The 25,424-nt window shown below is 45.3% G+C and overlaps 2 protein-coding genes across 9 annotated transcripts; one reads left to right on the forward strand and one right to left on the reverse strand.

The window, feature by feature from the left end:
- The first annotated feature begins 835 nt into the window (after positions 1-835).
- On the forward strand, positions 836-17,926 carry borcs8 (BLOC-1 related complex subunit 8). Of its 8 annotated transcripts, XR_011354540.1 has the most exons (7): positions 918-1,013; positions 2,615-2,721; positions 3,280-3,344; positions 4,563-4,670; positions 7,818-7,845; positions 11,328-11,405; positions 17,357-17,444. XR_011354540.1 is itself a non-coding variant. In XM_069928561.1 (6 exons), the coding sequence occupies exons 1-6, from the start codon at positions 874-876 to the stop codon at positions 17,441-17,443; spliced, it is 438 nt and encodes a 145-aa protein (XP_069784662.1). In that variant the 5' UTR covers positions 836-873; the 3' UTR covers positions 17,444-17,926. The 8 variants fall into 8 exon arrangements, 7 of the variants coding, with proteins under 7 accessions (XP_069784662.1, XP_069784663.1, XP_069784661.1 ...); XM_069928561.1 differs by lacking the exons at positions 918-1,013; positions 11,328-11,405 and adding an exon at positions 836-910 and having other exon boundaries at positions 2,609-2,721; positions 17,357-17,926; XM_069928562.1 differs by lacking the exons at positions 918-1,013; positions 11,328-11,405 and adding an exon at positions 849-910 and having other exon boundaries at positions 17,357-17,926.
- Positions 12,188-24,169, reverse strand: tmem221 (transmembrane protein 221). Its single transcript, XM_069928559.1, has 3 exons — positions 23,824-24,169; positions 19,202-19,287; positions 12,188-13,065 (listed from the first exon to the last, which is right to left on the reverse strand). Exons 1-3 carry the CDS (start codon positions 24,132-24,134, stop codon positions 12,593-12,595), a joined length of 870 nt encoding a protein of 289 aa, XP_069784660.1. The 5' UTR covers positions 24,135-24,169; the 3' UTR covers positions 12,188-12,592.
- Between the last annotated feature and the right edge of the window lie 1,255 nt (positions 24,170-25,424).

Raw genomic sequence — 25,424 nt, forward strand, 5'->3', positions numbered from 1 at the left:
AAAAGCCTTGGTTTGGATCAACACGTCTTTGGTTCTTTCGACGCACATTACAGTGAGGTGTTGAGCTGGGGAGTTTAGGGCTGAGACTGCGGTGGGCAGTGTGGAGGTGTGTGGGAGAAACTCAGCAGCTCATACAAAATAAAAGTTAACCAATGTTTCGGGCCTGTGCCCTTCATTGAGGTTTGAGCAAAAACCAGGCAGGTGTCTGAATTAGGAGGGAGGAGAGCAGATATGAATGCATTCTGGTTGGAGAGTGCCATATGAAATATTAAGTATTGTTCCATCGATTTGCAGGTAGCTTCAGTTTGGCAGTGCATGAGACCAGTGTTGAATAGGGATGTTGTGGGAGAGTTGTTTCTTTTAAATATTTTATTTATGTTTTAACCATTGTGGGTGAGTTGTTGATTGAAAATTTGTAATTGTAGTGTCTCTTTTCAATAACTTCGCCTGGCAACATTGGGGAAAATGCTAAATATGTTTGTGTCAGGATAGTTAGAAAATCAGAAAACAGTTATGCAGAATCAATATGGTTTTATGAAAAGAAATTGGCGTTTGGCAAATATATGTGTTCTTTGTAGATGTAATAGGCAGCTGGATAAAGAGGAATAAGTGGATTAGATTTCCAAAAGGCATTTAACCAGTGGAGTGCTGAGGGAATTGGCCCTGTTTGGACCTATGTCAACAATATAATTGCTGTGATCCGCAAACCAAAGATGGTGTAATTGTCAGTGAGGAAGGATGTCTGGGCTCACAACAGTTGGGAAGCTTGAGGTGGGGTGCACAGTAGCCGGGGCTCCCGGAACCCTTGTCACCACGCGGGACTTCCGGGGGAGGAGGAGAGGCGACGCACACTCCGGCGCAGTGAGGGAGGAGATGGAGGATCCTGAGCTTCAGCTGCGAGTTCGTCGGGGTGAGAAAGGGAAGATTGCGGGGGAGGGTGCTCTGAGCGAAGGCCATGGGTGGAGGAGTCATTGCCAAAGGGCAGGGCAGCACAGCCACATTTGGCAATGGAGGTAAGCGGGCTGAGAGAGGTGAGAAAAACAAGGGGTGGAGAAGGCCCTTGTCCCACGACTACCTGGAAAGTCAACCCGACCTTTCACCTGCAGCCTTCTACGTTCAAATTCTCTCACCATGTGATTTAAAAAAAAAATAATTTTATGTTAAAACACCTCAATCACCTTTAATTCTCTGTAGTAAAATTTACTACGTGTCTGCAACTGAAAACCATGGACGCCTTCGAGGCCGCCACTAGGCGTTTTTAAACTGCCCTGTAAAATGGGGTTAACCAGGCAATTTGCCCGGTTAGTGCCCCATTCACAGGGCAGTTTGAAAGGGTCTGACGTGGTTAGGCACGTTGGAAATCAACAGGGTCCGTGCCCTACCTCGGAGAGGATCAGGGAACCCATTAAAACTGACCCAGGTCGTGTCCTTCCGTGGCTTGAAAGCGAAAATGGCCGACCCAGTTACCCTGGGACGTCAGCACTTGTGCGCTGGCGTCACAGGGAATCCCCGGCAGAAGGAGAGAGAGAGGGGTCCCCGTAGTCGGCGGGCTGTGGGGGGGGGGGGGGGGGAGATGCTGCGGTCAGCAGGCCGGTGGGAGTGGGAGGGGGGGAGAAAGGGGTCGGCTATCATGGGGAGGGGGGAGACTAGTTTGCGTGAAGCGTCACTTACCGTGTTATGGCAGGGCGGGAGCTCCCTTAAATCGCTGGGTTGGCGATTTGCTGTATTTCATCCCCCCCACCCCCAGCTTAAAAGGTGCTGGAGGTACCTTCGATTCACTCTATTTCATTCCCACCCCAGCTTAAAAGGTGCTGGAGGTACCTTTGCCCCACTAATCACATGTGGTTCCCAGGAGAGCGACTTGGATGCTGCAGCTTAATCATGATTCAGCTCCTACTGAATCATACCTTGTCTAACTCCAGACTTTCCATAAGACATAGGAGCAGAAATTGGCTATTCAGCCTATGGAGTCTGCATCCACAACAGCCTGTGGCAACAAATTCTACAGAGCTACCACCCTCTGGCTGAACAAATTCCTCTGCATCTCTTTTCCAAGGGGATGCCCCTAAAGATTGCCCTCTTGTCCTAGAATCTCCCATCATAATATACAATCTTTCAACATCTACGCTGTCCACGCCTTTCAACATTCAAAATGTTTAAATGAAATACCCCCCCTCATTCTCCTACAGGCCAAGAGCTGTCAAACACTCCTTGTACGATAACCTGTTCATTCTTGGAATCATCCTAGTGAACATCCTTTAAACCTTCTCCAATGTCAGCACAGCCTTTCTTAAATGAGGAGCCCAAATTGGCTCATAATAGACTCTAAGTAAGATCTCAACAGTTACCTGTAGAGCCTAACAGAACATCCCTGATTTTGTATTTATTCCTCTTGAAATGAATGCCAGCATTGCATTTGCCTACTTTACCACTGTAGGAACATGAAAGTTTACCTTCAGGGTATCTTGCACAAGGATTCCCAGGTCTATTTGTATCTGGGTATTTTCAATGTTCTCTCTATTTAAAAAAAAATCTACTAATTTATTTTTCTTCCAAAGTTCATGACTGTACACTTTCAAACATTATATTTCAGTTGTATCTTATCTAGTTACAGATAAATTTACGGAGAGCATGTACTTTCTGGCTAATGAGCCGTCAGTGGCTCTTTACCGTCTCCAGGAGCATGTTCGCCGATCTCTTCCTGAGCTGGTACAGCATAAGGTAAGGACACTATAAGTGCCGGGGAATCATCCTGGGGTGTAGGTTAATTTGAGTGGCATGGACTTGTCGGGCTGAATTGGCCAGTTACAGTGCTGTATGACTAAAACATTTAAAAAATTACTAGACCTGTTTCTTCCCCATCATCCTTGCTATTACTACCTCATTCCATCTCCTACTCCTCTCTTTCACTACCCAGTTCTCACCTCCAGTTCCTCTGTTCGACTTCCACATGGGCATTCAGATACCTCCTGTAGGCTGTTAAACTCAAACAATTGCTTGCATATCTAATCAATTACGCAGGTAAATAGAACCATGCATAGAATTGCTTACAGAGAAACACACATTGATTGGTGCAGAGTGTATTCATGGGCATGCCCTGGTGTGTGTGCACATGCACAGCATAGATTATCTGGATTTATGAGCATGTAAAGCCTTGGTCCACTACTGAGCCAGCTCTGCCACCTCTCTGGATCCTGAGGAAGGATTTCTTGTCTCTGAAGTAAAATGCTGTCTGGTTTATCTGTAGTGTGTAACATTAGATTCTTGTTTTCTCTGCAGACAGACATGCAAAGCGTAGAAGAACAATGCCAGGGAGCAATATATACTGTTGAATATGCCTGCAGGTGAGACTCTGGAGAGAGAGAGAGAGAGAGAGAGGTTAAAGTGAGAATGCTGAACGATCAAAGGAACTTTCACACTTTCATTTTAAATTCATATACAAATAAATAAATATTGTTTCATGAATATATGAATACTTGTCCTGCATATGTAATGTTTGTATGTCTATTATGTCTGGTTATGTGTCTGGTTGAGAAGCTTGACATTATCTAGACAGAATACTGATGTAATGACCATATCTCTTGAAACTCAACTTGGACAGAAGGCATCACATTACAGGGAAATGGGAAAGATTGTTGGTAACATCCTTAAATCATCACAGCAACTGGGTGGATGGTTTTAATCTTGTGTTCATTAAGGTGAATGATGTTAAGCACAGATCAGTACAGACTCTTTGGCCTACAATGTTATTCCAATCAATTGAAACCCATTCATTTATCAGTCTAACTAAATTCTTGCATCCATATGTCTATCTAAGAGTCTTTTAAGTCTCCTTTTTGTACCACCCTCCACCACCTCCCTTGGTAATGCCTTCCAGGCACCCACCGTTCTCCAAGTATGGGAGATGGCACACCTGTCTAGCTTGGAAAAATAGAGCCAGAATTTGAAACAGAGTAAAGCTTCCTCAAAACACAAGCAAGCATAACCTCCCAGGGCAGGGACAGCATGAGTAAGGAGTGGTTCTGATTAGAAGTCTATGACAAATAGTATACAACAGAGTGAGGGTAACAGATTACTGGAGTTTTGGTGTACCTGGGAGTAAGTACCAGGGTACTTCCTGACTGGATCACTTCAACTATATCTTTGTCAATATGAGGAATATGGTGTAAATGCCAAAAACTAAAGGGTTAGGTACAGAGTAAAGCTCCCTCTGCATTGTATCTTCACACTCTGATGAGTGGGCACCACTGGCCAGATGCAGAATGAATCCCTCAGGTGTATGTCTGAATTAGCCCCAGTGTGACATTTTTCCACTTTGCACATGAGCGGCACTGTTTTGTGTTGCTTTCTGAGTTATGATGCTGAGTGGTGTTGTTCACTTCTCTCTGTAATCTGGCCCAAAATATTGTCAATCATTTAACACTGAGGACCTATGGCTGACCCAGGTGTCTTGTCTCACATCAATGTTGCTTGTGCTGGATGTATTCTTCCTTGATTCATGAGCTTGACAGCTTACCTGAGAGATTAATTGTGCTTCTCCTTCTTCCCTCCCCACCCCACAGCGCAGTGAAGAGCATGTCTAACAGTGCAGGCTATTTCACCAACATTGAGGGGTTGCTCCGACAAGCCATCAGCATTAAGGACCAGATGAGCTCTTTGCAGAGCCGCAGGTACTGTGAGGGCCATGGGTCTGCTTGGTGTGCCCTCCCTCCCTACCTTTATGGTTTGATTTTAGTTACTGTGCTTGGGTGATGGTTGGGGGTGTCATTAAAAGCAGCACATCGGCCTGTTTCATTGTGGAACTGAGGTTAGACCAGGCCTGCCTCCATCAGCCCAACTGTGAAATCACAGTGTCTCAGGAGTTCAGTTCCTGGTGCCACTTCTCTCCAATTGGAGCACAATAGTGGGAATAAGAACATTGAGTGGAATATATTGATGCCTTAGGCAGCTATATAAGGATAAAAATGCCTTCTACATTACAGTTGGTTTTGTAGTGACCAAGGCATCCTTTGTGAGATGGGGCATGTTCCTCTTGATGGGGTGGGAGACTTTGTATATTCTGCATACCTTCCACTCTATGTGCTGTCCATGAGCTCCTGTCAGAGATACTCAAAGCTCAGTGACTCCTGAATGCTATCCCTCCATCTTGAGTGGACGCAGGCCAAGGATTCCCCTGAATCAGACAATGTTACATTTCTTTTTGCTAATTGAAAGGGAAATGTTGCCATAGCAAGTTGTATTAGTCACACCTTACCCATATACACTAAAAATGATTGACAGCAGGGAAATTAATTTTTTTGACAGAGCATAAACCTTTTTAATTTTTAAGGATACTTTTTCAAAGATACTGAATGGTGCAGTGCTGATTTAATGAAGCCCCTGGGGGAATGTTTATTTGATATTTAAATTTTAGTGTTGCTATTTCTAGTTCTGTGAGTACTGAGTGTCTGTTATGACATAATTTGGCATCCTTTCATGTGTGCATATGAACTCTGCATAATGCCATCTTCCTGTGCTCCAGGCAGTCATAATTTTGACAATATTCAGCACAGAAATAGGGTCCTCAGCCTAACCCAATGATACTCATCCTGTTCACCAGCACTTCATTTATAGTCTCCTGTGTCTCAGTGGTAATTAAATGTATTGAGAGTATTTGCATCCATCATGACCTCAGGCAATGCATTCAAGATTGAAACATTCTCAGTGAAAAGTTCTTCCTCAGGTTCCCTTCTAAATTTCTCCCCCTTTACCCTACTGGTTATGCCCTCTAGATATGGACACCTCTTCCATAAGACAAAGGTTCCTACTCTCTGCCTAATAGAATTTTGTGTTTCTCTCAGGTGCCCCCTTGGGCTCCTCTGATGTAAGGAAAATGGAACTGTTCTACTCCTGTTTAGTTGTGAATGTGATGAATATGGGAAGCTTATCATGAATAAAGCTGCTCTGCAAGGACTCTTGAAATTAATCAAATTTCTTACCCTCAGATGTACATATTAGGGAAGCCCAAGAGCTCCAATATTGAAAGTTCAATGAAGCAAGTTTTCCCTTTTTAATACTCAACAAAGCTTCTCGTTGGATCTGGTTCAGAGAGAGTTATCTGGACTATTTACTTATCTCTACAAGTGTAGTCTTCATGGGTGAGTCACATTAGCAGGTTATCTAGTTTACTTGGCTGTCTGAGGGCTCCTAGAACGCTTCCATCAGCGCTGTCTCCGCTCCATCCTCAACATTCATTGGAATGACTTCATCACCAACATCGAAGTACTCGAGCTGGCAGAGTCCGCAAGCATCGAATCCATGCTGCTGAAGACCCATCTGCGCTGGGTGGGTCACGTCTCCAGAATGGAGGACCATCGCCTTCCCAAGATCGTGTTCTATGGCGAGCTCTCCACTGGCCACCGAGACAGAGGTGCACCAAAGAAGAGGTACAAGGACTGCTTAAAGAAATCTCTTGGTGCCTGCCACATTGACCCCCACCAGTGGGCTGATCTCGCCTCCAACCGTGCATCTTGGCGCCTCACAGTTCGGCGGTCAGCAACCTCCTTTGAAGAAGACCGCAGAGCCCACCTCACTGACAAAAGACAAAGGAGGAAAAACCCAACACCCAACCCCAACCCACCAATTTTCCCTTGCAACCGTGCCTGCCTGTCCCGCATCGGACTTGTCAGTCACCAACGAGCTTGCAGCAGATCTGGAACATACCCCTCCATAAATCTTCGTCTGCGAAGCCAAGCCAAAAAAAGTTTACTTGGATATTGCACCCTGTATCTTCCTGGAATTATGGAGCCAAATTTTATCATAGATCTAAATCCCTTTTCCATTTGCCTCTAGCAGCCCACGCAAAATGTTTTTGATGGAAATGTACAATATTTTATGAGGAAGTAATAATGTAGAAATGCAGTTTCTTGCTGCAGAATGAAGGAATTGGTGCAGACCATCTGGGACTCTGATATCAGAGAAAAAATTGGTTCATTAAATAGACTGTAAACCTTTGGAATTCCCTCTCTCTAAGGTACTTGGTATCAAATATATTCAAGTTCGTAATCCACATTACGGCACAGTGAATGAATGCAAATGATGATCAGGATGAAAAGTGTGTGTGGATCAGCTGAATGGCAATTCAAACTTGCTCTGGGCTGAAGGACTGTCCTCGATGAAAGGAAATCCTCTGTGCTGTGCAGCTTTGAGAACCACATCTCTAAAGCCACCTTTATTTCTCAAAACCTGTGCTATTGTGACATGCTAAGACTTAGGACTTGCATTGCTTGTTATCTGAATTTCATTTGGCACATTTAATGTAGAGATACAGCATGGCAACAGGCCCTTCCAACCCATGAACCTGTGCTGCCCACAAATACACCCATGTGACCAATTAATCTACAAACCCTGTATGTTTTTGGAATCTGGGAAGAAACCGGTGGAAACCCATCTGGACGCAGAGAGAATTTGTACAAACTCCTCATAGACAGCACTGGATTCAAACCCAGGTCGCTGGCATTGTAATAGCGTTGTGCTACAGTTCCAACCTAAAAAAAATCAGTATTTCTCATCAATTTATGGTCATATGGCATGTCCATTACCTACCTCTCAAGGGTGACTTGTCTGAGATTTGCTGCAGGGTCAAACTCCTGCTCTGCTGATAAATGTTGAGTGTTGTGATGAACCCTCAGTACTCCATGATTTAAGTTGCATTTTCCATCTTGTATTTGTCATCGCCCATCACTGCATGCAGCTTTAGTGATGTGCGTGTCTGTTACAGTTCCATTGTTACACAGGCAGTTCCTGAACCTCCCTCCTTCTCTTCTTCCTGAGTGCAGAGCCAAGCGTGCACCCCTCCCTTTTCAGGTTAGTATTGCTGATGCCAGGAACACATCCACAGACTTTTGGCTGTCTCGAGCCACAGCAGCACGTGATCATTGTTGAATCTTGATAATACTTTGACCAATGCAGACCTTCCACATCACTCTCTATTTTCAACAATCCTCAAATTGTTTTGATTATTGGGGCATTTCATTGCATTGCTTCACTGGGATGTTTTAAGTCATTGTGAAAATTGAGAATGACTAGCTTCTGTGGGCTCAGAGCCACATTCGAATTCCTAACCCTAATTGTTGGTCCTATTAAGGATCCAAGGAAATTTTCTCTTGAGATAGGAAGATCTGCATGTGTGCCAAGTATTGAATTTCTCTCACTCATTTCCCCTCTTACAAGCTGTTCAGCCACCTCTCACTCCTCTGGATGTGTGGGTGAAGTGGCAAAACAGTCTGGGTATATGGTGCAGGAGAAAAATAGTCTGCGTATATGGGTGCAGGAGAAAAGCAGTCTGGGTATATGGGTGCAGGAGAAAAGCAGTCTGGGTATATGGGTGCAGGAAAAGAGCAGCCTGGGTGACCTGTGTACTCAGATGCAGCTGCACTTCAAGATTCTGTAATTACAGAGTTATGATTGAATGGCTGAATTTCTCAAGTGAAGGAGCAATGCCAAGCTGGGTTTTTGAGAGACCATTGGCAGAAGAGAAGGGAGCTGAGAATATGTTTGCAGACTTGAATTCAGTGGGGGGGGGGGGGAATGTCAGTTCTGCTCTTCCTGAATGCTTCATTGCACTTAATGGCTCCGTGCCCTCCATCCCACTTGCCTTTGGTCACACCTGATAATGAAGCCAAGAAGAAGGTCCTGGTTAGATGATGGCTGCCTGTCAAAGGACTTCTTGTAACCCATATTACCAAGATTTAATTTCAAAGAAATTGGGAGAACATTCAGTTTTTTTTTCACTATTGCTTTTTTGCTTGCTGTGTGTCTGGGGATTAAATGTGGAATGGCTGGAGACTAAAATGATCCTAGGAGGCTGGTAACTAGATGTGCCTGATTCAAAGATCAACCAGAGGTTCAAGACACAAAGACCAGTAAAATGATGATAGAGTCAGAAGGGCTGTGACGAAGAGAACTGGATGGCACAGGCAAACTGATTTTGACTTTCCTCTGGTTGATTGTGGAAGACCCTGGGAAATGGGAATTACCATCACCATGCCTCCAGGCATACCATGCCTCCAGGATTGTGTGTGAAGAGGGAGCAATGAGCTGAGGGTAAATAAAAGGCAAGTTTGGGGAGAATTTGTTAATAGAGAGAAAATAGTGTGGAAAATACTTGTCATTTTCTGATGGTGGCTGGGATGGTGGGAATTGGTGATGGCCCCAATCCATATCAAAATTACTTGAATAAGGATATTATATAAAAAATTGAAGATTTCAGGTCCTGTTTTCTGTCCATTACCTCGAACTAACCCCACATTGTGTTTCCCTCAACGGTGTGTGCTTTAATGTTAAATAATAATGTCATGTGGCTGTGTAGGAGGTGAAAAGGATGCAAAGGTGTCTAGGGGATATACACAGGCAGGGTGTATGGACGTGAACATGGCAGATTGTTTAGGGCCATGATAAGACTTCAATGGAATATTGTATCCAGACCTGGTCTCCCTACACAGGGAGGTCGCTACTTGAAATTGAAAGAGCACACAGGTTCACTTGGTTGCTTCCAGGGATTTCAAATTTTGCAATATGGGGAGAGGTAAGCTGACTGGTCATGTACTCTTTTAAGATTCAATACCTTTATAGTCATACACGAATAACAATTTTTGAGTATTATTACATTTGTATAACTTTTACCTGCGCCACAGAAGTGCCATTAGCATTCCTGGTGCGTCCAAAAATAAGAGAAAGAGAAGCAAAAGGGAGTTCCCTCAGAGACAATGAATGTCCATGGATTAATCTCCAGCACTCCTACAGCATCTGCAGCTGCATGGCCACCTATCCAAACCATTGACAAACCCGAGCACCCAGTTCTGAATCTCCAATACGAATAGGAAGCTATCAGCATCTGAGTTCACTTCGGGAACCCTTGCCCTGAAACCTTCTCAAATCTCAGTCCCGATGCCTGAGTCAGTCTTCCGCACCCTGTCTGGATCCTTCAGCTGCTGAGCCCTTGTTTATCCACTGCCATGGCCATCTTCCCTGTGGGCCATCTCCCAGGTTGCTTCTCAGCAAGGGTGGGGTGCTCTTCTACTCTGTTGCCCTTGACTAATTAGTAGCTGACCACCAGGAGTCCACAGCTCCTTGTGGTCTACCTCCAAGCATGACATTGCCATCTTGGGAGCAGATCCCATGGTTTCAAGATGTTCAAAGAAACACTGGTCCCTTTAACTAGCCTTTTAAGGCCTGTATGGGGTTGTTGGCATCACAACCAAGCAGTAGGACCTTGTGGAGGAACACTGTGTCTCCGCTCCCCACTCTCCTGGGTACACAGCAGCAGTGTGGCCATTACCAGACCTCAGGTACTGACGCCATGTTTCACTGATGAGAGATGATCATGTGGATCTGTACAACATTGTAATAGGGTTTGACAGAGTTGATGCAAGTCTGGTGCTTCCTTGGGCAAGGAGGCATATTCTCTGTAAACCATTTGGAATAGAGACGAGAAGAAATTTCTTCTTCCCTAGGGTAGTGTTTCTTTTGAATTCTGTGTCCAGGTGACTCCATTGCAGAATATTTTCATGAGATATTGGATGTTAAGAGAGGTGGAGTCAATGCAGGAAGATGGCAAGAAGTTAACAGGCAAGCATGATAGAAGAGGCATGAGGGGTGCATGGTCTGCTCCTTGTACCTTGTGATGGATGCAATTGTGTAAGGAAGATAGAGAGTCAATGTAGAGGTATGATACTAGCAAAAGTAGAATAAGGCGGACTGACTGGGTCTCCAAACCCAGCAGGGATGGCTGAAGGAGCTATCCAATGGGAGATTTGATTAATTGGATACAAGAAGAATGTTTCCAGTCACACCACCATCATTCTCTATCTCCAATTACCAAGTCAATTCCAGATCCAATTTGTGAATTTGACTTGGATCCTGTGACCTTTAATGTTTGGACTAGCCCTCTACATGGACCTTGTCAAAGGCCTTGGTGATGATGCACTGCCCTCATCAAAAAAATCTCAATTAATCAGACATAACTTCCCACAAGCAATACAGTGATTAATCCCGATCTTTCCATGTACATGTTACTGCTGTTGATGAGAGCTACACGTCGATCAGACGACTTGAAAGCCAAACTCTAGCAAATTGCAGTGCTTCAGTTCCCAACCGATCAACATTTAACCAATCTCTCCGTGTGATGTCCATAACCAGGAGTGGTCTTTTGCTTCACTTTCCATCCTGAATATAGCAACAAAATAATTGGGGAAGTGGGGTGTGAGGAATAGAAATTTAAATTGTGTATGTGCATAATTATTTTAATTGGGCATTAGTTACCTTGGCATTTCTTTTGATCACCACAGGAAGTGATGCAAAGAATGTCCTGAGCTTGGGTTGGAGAATAAGTCGCATGAGTATCAGTCTTGTCTTCAAAGGGCCAGGTGAGCTGCAGGCAATGTTTTGTTCTCCTTCTACTTCCATCATCCCTCCCCATCAATGAGCAGAGGTGGAAATTTGTGTCACTCACTGAGTTGCAATAATCCAGTTAGCGACCCATTATCCAATCATTAGCTTTAGTTGTGAATGTGGCCAAGCTGCTCCACTCTGGAGGGATTCCTCCCCTTCACCTCCTCTGGGTTGCTAAAGTTAGAGTAAAATAAAACATTCCGACTTCATCTTGGCCAAGTCAGAGTATTTATAACTTGTATGTAGCTGACTGACACAGTGTGTTTTGTTGTAAAAGGATTTGTTGAGCTGCGATCAAGGATAGATGCCAGTCCCAAACCTGGTCATCCATTTCTGTGTGGCTGGGCTCACGTTGGGTAGCTGGGCTGTAGCTGAGGCTGCTCTAATGACAAGGATTAACTGGGAAGAACCCGGTTCCATATCTGTGATATTCACTATGGATGTTCCGCTACTGAGTATATCCAGGAGAGATTTTTGGATATTAAAGGACTTAAATGATGCTCAGGTAATAGAATAGTCAAGGATCTATTGATAGAAGCAAGATGGGCCGATCAACCTCCTGTGCTTTTCTTGTCTACATACGTGGTGATTTTCCCCTTGCTTTGATCTCCTGGCTATTTGTAATTAACTAGTGTGGTGTTGTTGGACTGCTAGGGATTGGGTGAAATCATCCTTGGATCTTCTTCCCCAGAAGCTTTTTGAGATTGTTTTACTTGTGAATCAAACCTACTGCACTCAGTTTTAACACAACATTGTAAGTAACTTTTAATGAGGAAATTTGTATTCAAAGGCACACAAGCTCTACAGCCAACTGAAACAACAATTTAAACTGACAATTCTCATTCCTAAAGGTAGAAAATGTTAGATATTTTAACATTATTTCCCCTGTACAGACCAGGTTCTTCTCCCCATGTCCTGATCACAACTGACAACAATTCAACTCCTTTCCTGCTCCAACTTGCTCTTTCTTCCTCAGTCCGTGGTTAGAGATGATGTGGCTATGAGCTAGCATCTGATTTCTTGATTGTAGACAAATTTGTTCAAGTTGAAGGCTGAGATGTTTTGGACAGCAAGAAGTCAGTTACTGACATGGATACATTGCTTGAAGCCCTGTTGGGGCAGAAGTGATGCTGATCTTGTCTCACCTGTGCTGAAGGAGGGCTCAGACCAGCGTTGAGTCCCTCTTGCAAACTGTTCCCTTTCGGGCTAATGCTTGCCTCATTTCATGGGTGACTCCTTCCCAGGATCCAGTAGATGGTAGACCGCGGGCAGCAGGCTGTGCCCACGAACGTCCGTACCTGTTGGGGTTAGGTGAAGTGGCTACGTAAAAGGCCTTCTGCTCCCGATATCGCTCATAGGCTGTCTCCTTGCGGAAGGTAGGCACACGTGAAGACTCCTCTTCCTCTCTGTGATCCAAATGCTTGGGCTCCAGGTACCTGGTTGTCGGGGAACAATTGTTCTCAAACAGGGTGGCAGCACACTCGGGTAGCCCAGCCCTGGCACTGCCGGCTCGACAGCCCTTCACCAGCACCTGGATGACAATGATGGCAGCTGCTAGCACTCCAGCGCCAAGGATGCTGGCGCTTGCTATTGCACTCTCCTTCTCAAACTCCAGCAGCACATGGAGGCAGAGGGCTGGAAGGCGAAAAGCAAAGAATCATTACATGTAGTCCACAGAGCCAAAAGAGGCAGGACTGGGGTTGTCACTACGCACTTTCAAGCTGCTGTGTGAAATGGGTTAACCGGACAATTTGCCCGGTTGAGGCAGCTTGAAAGGGTCTGACCTCGTCAGCGTTGTCCAAAGTCAACTGGGTCCCTGCCTTACCTTGGAGGTCGTCAGGGAACCCAGTTAAACTTACCCTGCACCAGTGGAAGTACCTTTGCCTGACTAATCACACCTGGGTCCCAAGAGGGCTAGCCAGGTGCTGCAGATTAAAAGCACCCACTGGGTGTGTGCTAAACTTTCCTGTCCCACCACGTTCTCAACGACAGCACAGGCTAATCACAGAATAACTATACCATCCCACCATGCTCTCAATGGCAGCACAGGTTCGTCACAGTGTAACTCCACCATCTCACCACGCTCCCAATGACAATAGAGGTTAGCCATAGAGTAATCACCATGATCTCCAATGACAGCACAGATTAGTCACAGAGTAACTACGTCGTTCCACAGTACACTCCCAACAACAGCGCGGGTAGTTACAGAATGACTACACAGTGTCACCACGCTCTCCAATGACAGCTCGGGTTAATCACTTATCTCCAGTGTTGTCAAAAATAATGGGCAAGCTGTTGGGCTCTTAGACAAGAATTGGGGGGTGGGGGGGGGGAACCTCATAGAAGGATTTCAAATGTTGAAAGGCCTGGACACAGTAGATGTGACAAAGTTGTTTTACATGCTAGGGGAGTCAAAGGCAAGAGGGCACATGCTTCCTTTCTTCTCAAGCCAATCCTCGATATTGAAGAAGGCCCAAAATAATGATTGCTTTCTATGGATGCTGCATGACCTGCTGAGTTTATCCAGCACTTTTCTGTACTGCACTAGATCCCAGCTTCTGCAGATTTTCTTGCTTACCTCTGGTTTCTTAACATCCTGTGCACTTGTTATCCCTGGCTTTTCTCTTACAGGAACATGTTGGCCTTGACTCTTGCCATTTCTCCTTTGACTGCTTCCCCATCTGCAAGTAGATGTTCCCTCTCTACTTTTGACCATTCGCTTGTGTTAATGAAATGACCTCATCCCAATTTAAGATAATTATTTGTAGTTTATCCTATACATTCCTGTAACCAATTTATCCTGGTATGCTCACCACCTCGAAGGTTACCCCACTACCTCTCCCTTCACTTGACTTGCTGCGTTTTCCAAGATAAAGCCCAGTAATATTCCATCCTTTTTTAGTCCATCGAAGTACTGCATCAAAAAAAATCTCTTTTGGACCCTCTTCAAAAATTCTGCCTCCTCTGAGCCTTTAATGCTGAAGGCAACCCCAGTTAATATTTGGGACACTGAAGTTCCCCAGTAAGATAACCCAAGTTTTATTGCTGCTTCTCTCCAACATATTTATTCCTCTATATCCAATGACTATTGAGAGCTCTATAATACACACCCAGCAAAGCAACAGTGCCCTTTTGTTTCTAATTTCTTCTCATAAGGCCTCGAGAATATTCTCTTTGTATACTTTTATTGACAGTAAAATACCTCCTGTTCTTCCCCACTCTTATCTTGCCTGAAAATTCTCTACATTTGAATTCCTCTGATGTTCACCTACTCATTCTATGCGCTGGACCTGCTGATTCGCTGGGTGATTGTTCCTCTCCATCTGAAGGAATACTGTGGTACCCCTCTTCCCCTGCCTATTCGGTTTGAATCTTGAACAGCACCATCAAAGATGTTGATTGTACCTCCATTAAGATGGAGGTACATGTCCTACCTTCCCCAGAACCAATTGCAGTGATCCAGGAACCATCCCTTCAGCCAGGAATTCTTTTTCTGTACTACAAACTCATGGTACCAGAAACAATCCAGAAATTAGTTTTTTGAGGTTCTGCTCTTTAAATGACCATGCAAATCCCTAAACTCGAGGGTAGAACTCATCCTTCTGCCCATATCGTTGGTCCAATTTTTATAATTGTGGAAAGATCAAAATGATTCATCAAAAGCTTTTGAAAGGTGCCAGCCATGGCCTGTTGGGAACACTGAATTGGACAGTTGTGGGTTTAGTGAAGTAAGGAAGGAGTACAATTATGCTGTTTTCAGGTGGAACTCTCATCTGGTAGTTATTAAAGCATATTATTTAGAAGCTGTACAAGGGAACTCAATGATCTGATCCATTACACATCTCTGAGTTAACATCACAGTGTATAGAAATTGTTTAAAGGCAACAAAGATGTAATTGTTAGTGATTGATGGCATAGAGGTGGGTCGGATATAGTAACCAGTGAAGAGAGAGAGAAATTGTGGCATCAGCTGATTAAGAAGTGCAGGGAGATTGAATGTTTAAGTAGAATGCGTTTGCTTCATTTAAATAGGGTGCTGCCCTCCCCTCCAGTCATATCTGGATTGTTTGTCTTTGACCATGAGGCTCCCTCCCCAGACCTTCAGTTTTCTTCCACGTCCCAAGAATTGTTGGATGTTGGTGGGAGAATTGTGTGAATGAACATGTGAAAGAGAGTGGACAATGGGACAGAAGGGAACTGTTTAAAAAAATAAATAAATAAATCTAGATTGCCTTGCACAGTGTGGGTGTCCTTGTTGAAGGAAGAATGTTGGAAACAGTTCTGGGCTGATAGTGGGAATACTTTGAGGAATGTTTGAACAAAGTGAGTTGTCAGTATGCTGGAGCTGAGGACACAGAGGGGATGTGATTGAAAGGTTCAAGATCCTGATGGGTGTGGAGGGATGTTTCCTCCCGTGGGACAATCTGGAACTAGAGGTCACTGTTTAAAGTATTGGGTCACCAACTTAGGAAAAACCTTGAAGGTCTTGAGTCTTATGAACTTTTTCTAAAAGGGCAGTGGAAGCAAAATTTTGGTATATTTTTAAGACCGACGTACATAGGCAAGGTTGTTATTTTCCTGTTGTATCACTGTTACCTTCCCTGAACTCGCTTGCTTGTGGCCCAGAAAGTATTCAGAAGTCCTGTTCATTAAACAGCTACCAAGCTCCCTATCAGTTGGAGGTTGTCATTGATATGTACATGTCCCACAATCTGGCTGCTCACACTTCCCTTCACATTGTACTGCAGCTGCTTGGAGTTAACAATAACCCAAGCACCAGGGAGACAACACACAAACCTGAAGTCAGTTTCAGCTACTTAAAATCTTACCTGCCATTTCCCCCCCCAAATGATAGATGCCCTCCCACTATTGTTCTCCCCCTCTGTACACCAACATCCATGGTGCCACATGTTGGGGAGTTGCTCCCTTTCTCCACTGAGGCCACCCCCCCCCCCCCCCCACACTATCCAAGATGGTGTTATTATAGAGAGGGGACACTAGCATGAACTAATTATCACCTATCTCCATTCATTCTGTACCTGTAAAGTGACCAACTCACTAAGCATACCATCCACTACGTTCTCCACATCATGGACGCACCAAACTGAGTCCACCTGCAGCACCAATGCTCCATATGATCTGCTAAGAGCTGCAGCTGGCCACACTTCCTGAGCTTGACTGGCAACAGAGAGCCAGCCCCCTGAAATTGCAACCATTTCCCTAAAAGATCGTGAAACGGGTTAATTTCCCAGAGGCAGAGCACACGTGCCAAAGGTATAGGTCCTGCAGATTATGGTCTGGTTACACATTGGCTAGTCTGCATGATGGAATGCACGATTGCTGGGCATTGCTGACTAGTTACTGGGGTACTCCAGAATTTCAGGAATGCCTTTTGGAATGGCGGGCCATTGGATGGAGCTGATCAGTTTGCTTAGCTTCCCATCAGCTCAATTGTTCATCTGTTCCTTTTTGGAGATTGCTCCTCCATTAATCATAATGGATTAAGGATAGCATTTCTCCCCATCTCCTCTAGTTCTTTTACCAAATATCTCATCACCAGCACTGGAGGTAGAGCCTCTGACTGTGGAAGCTCTTAATTCTGAATACATTCTCTCTAACCTGACGAGCACAAATCACAGATAGTGCCCAGTAAACTGTTTGGATGTGGGATCTGTGCTCTGTTGGAGCTCTCCGACTCCTGAACTGAGCTCTTTCCCCAGAGCCCTGCTGATTCAATCTGCCCTCTCCCCAGCTTGATATTAGGCTAAATTTTATGCTTAATTGCTGGTAGGGATCAGAAATGAACCTAGGACTAAGAGCCTTTCTGGGTCAGTGCTGCACTTGGCTGGGCCTTCACACCCTAATGGTAAGTTGGAGCCACACTTTAGCACCAACATGGCTGATATCTGTTCTGGTTTTCCCACAGTGTTGGATGGTGTATTCAGTGAATAATGGTCGCCAAGCTCACCCCAGTCCACGTGAACCAAATGGATCCAACTCTGCAAGGTTCTGAATAGTGCTGTTGTGTACCTGTGTATGTCTACACTGGTACTTGGCTGAAGGAGGCTTTCCCTCCTGTGGGTACTGACAGAAATTTGTTTAATCAGCACTTTTCCACAACATAGAATCTCCCACAGAAACCTCACCCTGTCCTTCGCTTGATTCTCTCCCAAAGCTGTGGCCCAGTGACTGGGGAAGAGCTTGATTGGTCGGCTACCTCTATTGTTCAAGACTATGATCAAAGGATATCAGTCCCAGTTCCTTCCACTCCAGATCCTCCCAGAGGTATCTAAAGGCACTGCCAAGCTCTCGCCTCACTTCGACATCTTACAGCTGCTCTTCTTGAAGCTTCTCTCTCCCATCTCGAAATGCAGCTTGGGCCATTTTGTGGAAAGGGTTGGTCTCAGCAGAGGGCCTGAGATTTGTTTGTGGTTTTGGTGAGCTCGCATTAACTGCCCAGTGATACTGTAATAAATAAATAGATGGAAAGACTAAAGTGTCTTGGCAATGTGTTGCGGACTTCACTGGTTACCTATGACACACACTGAGGGGATGTAATTGTGTGATGGTAATATTGCTAAACTGGACTAGTGCACAGAAGTGAGTTCAACCCTTAGTAATGGAACCTTTTCATCCATACCCAGTTGGAGGCTGCCATAATGCCAGCCTTCTGTAACAAACTTAGCCCATGAGGTTAAAGCAGTTTTCTAGCCTCACACTGAGCATGTATGTTGAGCAGTGACATCTCTGGGCAAAGCAAGTCTGTGTGAATATGTGAGGCCAAGCAGAATAAGTGTGAGGTGAAACATTTTGGAAGGTCAAACCTGAAGGCTGAGCACAGGGTGGACAAACAGAGACCTTGGGGTCCAAATCCATATATTGCTCAAGGTTGCTCTGCAGGTTGATCGGATAGTTGTGAAGCCCAGCATTCCATAAGCCTTCTTAAGTCAGGGAGTTGACTTCAGGAGTTGAGAGGTCATGTAACTCTACAAGTATCTGGTGAGACCACACTTGGAATACTTAGTTCAGTTCTGGTCACCTCATTATTAGGAAGGATGTGAAAGTAATGGAGAGAAGATTTACCTGGTTTGGAAAATGTATCTTACGAGGCAAGGTTAGCAGAGCTAAGGGAAGAAGGATGAGAGGTGACTACAAGATTTTGAGAAGTGTAGATGAGATAGACAGCCAGTACCTTTTTCCTGGGGCTGGAGTATTAAACACTAGAGGATATTTGTACAAAATGAATGGAGGGATTTTTTTTAGAGTTGTGGGTTCCTGCAATGTCTTGCCTGGGGGAGGTGTGGAGGCTGAAACATGAAGGGTATTTAAGAGACCCCTAGGCACATGGATGAAAGAAAAATTGAGGATTATGAGGTAAGAAGGGTTTAGTATTTATATTTTGGTAGGAATATATAAGATGGCACAACATTGAGGTCCGAAGGCCCTATAGTGTTTTGTATTCTATGGGCGTTGAACAGGGATTTCTATAGGAGTATCAGTGTTTAAATGTTAGAAATTATGGCAGGTAGTGTTTACTGGCAAAATTAATACCAAAAGCACTCGGACGTGGATTGGTATTGTTTGATGGATGGACACCAGGAGAATGCTTTGGGATATTTGTCTTCCTTGCAGAAGGTCCAGAAGACAGAATGATGAGAGTGTAGCACTCCCACAGTACTGCGCTGGGACCGATGATCCTACCTTTGATGGCATGTTCTGAACTGCAGCCAGTGTTACAATCAATTTGGGAGAAGGGGAACTCAGCACTTACCTGCTAAGTACACGATGATGCCCAGACAGAAGGCAGAGAGAGCTAGCTGTCGAGAAGATCGACTGTTCAGGAGGAGCCATCCAGCCCTGGAGCAGCAGAGAAAACACATGGTGAAAATGTACGCCAGAGGTATAATTAGAGTACTGGCAAAGTGGTCATAGCCCATGGATTGTGGCTCAGTTCCAGCTTGAGTTCATGGGGTAAAGGTTTCAGGTAGGAATCCACTGATTTGACTTGTCATTGTGCTTTTTCTTCCTGAGCTTGTGATACTCCTCTGTGACTCCCCCAGCCCATTTGTAACCTTGTTAATTTCACTGTCTGAACTCCTCTCCTGAGCCTTCCCACTCCACTCGCTTTTAAGAAATTATTTAACAAATTGGCCATCTGTTTTTCTTTTTTTAAAAAAATGTATATTTTTTAAAAATAACAACAGGTTCTGGAAAACTAATAAAAACAGAAAATGTTGAACAGATCAGGCACTGTTTGTGGAACTAATTAGTGAATGTTTCAGGTTTGAAAAACTTGTCAACTGAGAGTGAGTGTAAATGAGAAGGTAGGGGAGTGATAGAGAGACCGATTCTGATAAGGTAAGACAAAATGGGTTAATAGATATTGTGCTTCTTTGTGTTGTCTTTCTGAAAGCAGAGCTGGGAAAAGTCAAACTAATTCAATTGAAAGAATCCAAGCCAAAATTCACAAATACTGGTAGGTGTCCAGTTCTGATCCAGATACACAGAGAGAACCTAATGTTGGAGAATTCAGGATCAAGTCCTACAGGTTCCAACTTGCCCAGCTACCTTTTTCCAGCCAGTTTTCTGACAGTGCAGGGAGGCCACAAGCAGAAAGGTCAGAGTGGGATGGGAATTAAAATGGCACCAATGTGAAGCTCAGGAAGAGGAAAATGGCAGGAAGGGATGTCAGGGTTCTCTGTGACTGGTTAGCTACACCAACTGTTTTCAACAGGACTCAGGGCATCAAGCCCTTTCCCAATGTATGTGGCTTGGAAACAATTGTTTCATCCACAATGAGGTCTGCAAATTAAAGATAAGAGGTGCTTTATATTGAAGAATGATTTAGCCTTGGTGTTGAGTCCTTCCAAGTGAAGCAACACTTCACGTGAATCTGAAGGTGCATCTGGTGCTCCCGTTGTGGTCTCTTTTACATCGGAGAGACTAGACACAGACTGGGAGATTGCTTTGTTGAGCAATAGCATTTGGCAACCCATTTCAATTCCCTGACCCATTCCCTTGCTGACATGTCAGATCGTGGTCTCGTATAGACTGAGACAACCTGCTAATTGGAGGAACAATGTCTCTTCTGTCTGAGCACCCTCCTACTGAATGGCATTAACATGGGATTCTTCGGTTTCTGTTAAGAACAACACCCCTCCCCTTCTTCCCTCCAATCCTGTCTTTTTCTTCCCTTTTTCCTCTGTCTCCTTTCACATAGCCAAAATCAATTCTAATTTTTCCCCTTATATGCAATTACTTTGTTGGACTGGACTCCTCCCTGTCCCATTCTTTCACCTTTCTGTCTTTATTGAGACCTTACTGCTTTTTGCTTATACCTTGAAGGGCTCAGGCCTGAAACGTTGGTAATATATCTTTACCTCCTATGGACACTGCAAGACTGGCTGAGTTTCTCCAGTGTTTTTAGTTGAATTCCATAACTCTGGGTAACTTCTTTTCACTGTCCATCAGAATAGGGCAGTTGTCAGACTTGCTACATTGCCTTCATTTGATTTTCCCGATTAGCCTGACCTTCTGAGCGAGGTCTATTTTTCACAACTCTTACATTTGTGCCTTCTTTCTCTAACTGACTTCATTTCACACTGGCAGGGAGCAGGTTGAAGAGCTCTTCCTTGGATGGCACAGGCAGTAGCCATATGATCTATGGTGCAAGAAATATCTTGGAAGTATTCACATCACTTGTACACTATAATGCATTGTATGGGAATGTGAGAGGCCAATCAGCCCATCCGATGCAAGACAAAACAGGAAAATGATTAACAAGGAACTGGAGTTATTGGGGATGAGCTGTCCCAGTGAAGTTAGTCCCAAGGTTCTGACATCCCCACAGCTACTGTCTGGCCTGAATATTTCCAGCATTTTCTGGGTTTGTTTTACATTTCCTGCACTGTTAGTAAGCAATCTCCCCAGGTTTGTGCGCTTCATTACACTGGACAACAAAGAATTTGCTTCCTGAACCCTTTGGGTGTATTTTTTATGAATTTTGGACTGCTGATCACAAAAATAAAAATAAAATAAAATCATGTACTTTTTTTTAGATAAATTCTGATTTTGTGATATGCAATTGTTGTCTTTGGACTGGACATGCTTTGTCAGGATAGATGCAGACTGGTTATAGCAGCTCATACACAGATTCTGTGAATGACATTGATTATAGATTGAGTACATTTGATGCACACGTTCTTCAGGCAATAGCATCGTGAGTGTACTTATCAATAGGATTTATTGTCTTCAGAAGATTCAATAAAGCAGAAATGTCTTCAATGTCCAAACATTTGCAATACATTCTGTTGACATTTGTAGGGTAAGGCTCAAAGCAGCAGCATGACTGCACTTATTAAGAAGCCTATGAGCTGTGCTTCGGTTGTAAAATAGGTGACCAAGACAAACCCTGGGCTCCTCACATCTGAGAGCTTGGCTTTGAGGTACATTATGTGATTAAACATGCTAAATTCAATAAACGTTAATTAAATGTTTCTCCAACTTCCAAAATGGTACAACAAATCTCAAATTATCTTCATGTTCAGCTTGAAGTTGTCTATCATAATACCCATTATTTGCAGGAAGTAAACTTTTTTGGGGGGGAAAAAATTGTTCATCAGTATTATACTCCCACTGACGTCATGGACAGCGAACCCGGAGGTCAGGGCACAAAGAGAGAGTGTTAATGAATGAGGAGGGGTGAAAGGGGTCAGGGTTGAACAGGATATTTAGGAATGGATGGTAGTTTTGCAGAACAAGATGAGAACAGTCTGCTCAGAAAATCAAGGCTCAGATGAGCTGAGGCAAGACTGGTACCTCAGTCCAACAGGAGTTTATAATGGTGGGAGATCTGCCCCCAGATGAGCAAGCTGCTGTTTAGTTTTCAGAGAGCTATTGAGGCGCTGAAGGAGACTGTTCAACTCATCGTCTCCTCATGACATAGCCCATGAGGTTAATGGAGCTTTCTAGCCTCACACTGAGCATGTATGATGAGAAATGACATCTCTGGGCAAAGGAGGTCTGTGTGAATGTGTGAGGCCAAGCAGAATAAGTGTGAGGTGATGCATTTTGGAAGGTCAAACCTGAAGGCTGAACACAGGGTTAATGATCAGATGCTTAACAGTGTGGACAAACAGAGAGAACTTGGGGTCCAAATCCATATATGGCACAAGGTTGCTGTGCAGGTTGATCAGATAGTTAAGAAGGCCTATGGAATGCTGGGCTTCACAAGTCAGGGAGTTGACTTCAGGAGTTGAGAGGTCATGTTATAACTCTACAAATGTCTGGTGAGACATTTGAATACTGAGTTCAGTTCTGGTCACTTCATTATGTGGAAGCGATGGAGAGATTGACCTGGATTGGAAAATAAGTCTTATGAGGCAAGGTGAGCAGAGCGAAGGGAAGAAGGATGAGAGGTGACTAAATGGAGGACTACAAGATTTTGAGAAGTATAGATGAGGTAGACAGCCAGTACCTTTTTCCTGGGGCGGGACTATCAAACACTAGAGGATATTTGTACAAAGTAAAGGGAGAAACATTTAGGGGAGTCATCAGGGGTGTTTTTTTAAAAGAGTTGTGGGTTCCTGCAACCTCTGAAATGGGGATGGTTGTGGAGGCTGAAACATGAAGGGTATTTCAGAGACCCTTGATTTCAGATACACATGGATGAAAGAAAAATCGAGGATTATGAGGCAGGGAAGGTTTAGTAGTTTTATTTAGGTAGGACTATAACGGTTGGCACAACATCGAGGGCCGAAGGGCCTGTATTGTGCTATATAGTATTTTATGACTGCCCCAGGATCAGTCTCGGCTCTACGCGATTTCTTAGCTTGAAGAGCACAGCTGGCCTGCGAGGGGTGAGGCAAGATGTGGTCAAACGCCACAGCCAGCGGAGGGGATGAAGGAACACGATAAAACCAGCACTGCTCAGTGCCCAGGACATGACGAAAAGGGACCAGCCGGAGAATTCTCTCAAAAGTGCTCGTACAGGCCCAGTGGGCCGAATGAGTTCCCTTACCCCCCCCCCCCCCCCCAATGCTGTGCTTTTTCACTTCTTAAATCCAAGCCCGGCACGTCAGTTTGACAACAGTTTTAGGATGACATTAAAAGTCTTGCATTTCTATAGCACCCTGTGCTCGGACATCCCCAAACACTCAGCATCCGGAGCTGCAGTGGGGAAACCAGCGGCGGATGGTGACCGCAACGTGAAAGTGAGGGCGGTGGAGAAGGCGGCAGATCCACGCTCCTCAGACATCCCAGGACAGTCATTGCACACAATCAACGGACCAGAGGCTCTCTCTCTCCCTCCCGCGGCGCCACCACCCCATGGCCCCCTCCTCTCCCGCGGCGCCCCCTCGGCAGCCTCGCCTCCCCGCCCGGGGATGGGTTTACCTGTCTGAGTCTCCGCCGCCCCCGCGGACCTGTGCTGCCAGGTGACCGAGAAGTAGGGCGAGCAGCAGGCAGCACAGGTGCAGCGACACTGAAAGAGAAGCGAGTCCCCGGGCGACGCAGCGCAGCAGCCGGGCGGCCGCAGGCGGGACGGGGGAGAGCGGAGGTCCAGGCGTCTGAAGGAGCAGGCTGGCGGACTGGAGGGCCATGAAGGCAGCGGCGGCGGCCAGCGAGAGCAGCGCGGCCAAGCAGCGGTTCGGGGACAGGTCCGCGGTGCCCGCTTGAGCTGGTCCGCTCCTCCCAGCCGGTGGCATGTTTGCCCACGACGGCCGCCCTCCCACACCTTATCCCCCCCTCTCACTTCCGGCGGTTCTTCCCACCCCTGGAAACCGACCCAAACCGGGGGACGTGTCCGGTCCCTGTCGGCGCTCCCAGTTCGGGGTCACTCAGACAGGAGAATAGATACAGGAGGCCATTCAACCCTTCGAGCCCGCCGCACTTGTCAATATGAACGCGGTGGATCATGTGACCTCAAAGACCTCTTCCTGCTCTCTCCCCCTCTCTCATGATCCCGTAATCCCTGTAGCCACATCCACTCCATTCTGAATATGTTACGAACCAGCTTCAATAACCTGTGGGAGAAGGTCCAACAAGTTCACAACTCTGATCATTGTCGAAAATGACTTCTCCTGAGACGGTGACCTCTTGTTCTGGACTTCCCCAACATTGGGAACCTTGATGAAGGGCTCAAGCCCGAAACGTTGGTTATGTACCTTTAACTTTGCTATATAAAGAGTACTGCTTGTCCTGATCAGTTTCTCCAGCTTCGTGTCTTTATTATATGGCGCATTCTTCCTGCATCTAACCTGCTGAACTTTCTACGTTTCAACGAGAACCCCTCTTATTCTTCTAAATTCCAATGAGTCTAACTGGATCATCCAGGAGTTCTTCGTACATTAGTCTCGCCATCCCAGGAATCACTCTGTCAGTATACAGCACAGATACAGACCCTTCGGCCCACCATGTCCATACTGTGCCTTGACCACCCCTGCTGACTGTGCCTGATGCTAGGCCCCGTAACCGGTCTGAGATCCTTTCTGGACTCCTTAAAAGAAGAGAGGTTTTGGGAGAGGGTTCCCGAGTTTCGTGTCCAGGGAGCTGACGGGCACGCCCTGAGAGGGGAGGAGGTGAGAGAGTCAGCTGGTTGGTGGAGTGGGGGTTAACTCAACTATCGCAAATTCCAGCACCTTTGCCAGAGGGGACAGTGAAGGACGGGCCGAGTGGCTTTCTTGGCGCGGTGTCTTCCTTTGATTCAACATTTCTGATGAGACCCAATGTTGGGTTGGATTTGCATCGGATAAACGAGAGCTGAATGCATGGATGAAACTTCCTGCGTGAAGTTCTCGCCGGGGCCAACCACGACAAAACAAGTCCCCAGTTTTGATCCACCAAAATCCTAGAAAAACTCAACAGTGTCTGGTGGAGACAAAACAAAGGCGTTATCCCTAGAATCCACATACACGTCGGTCATGTATCTGGGACACTGCGGGACCTGCTGAGTTTCTCCAGCACTATGTTTTACAATCGCAGGGTCTGCAGACTTT

This window comes from Narcine bancroftii, chromosome 3, assembly GCF_036971445.1.
Source record: "Narcine bancroftii isolate sNarBan1 chromosome 3, sNarBan1.hap1, whole genome shotgun sequence".
Classification (NCBI taxonomy): Eukaryota; Metazoa; Chordata; class Chondrichthyes; order Torpediniformes; family Narcinidae; genus Narcine; species Narcine bancroftii.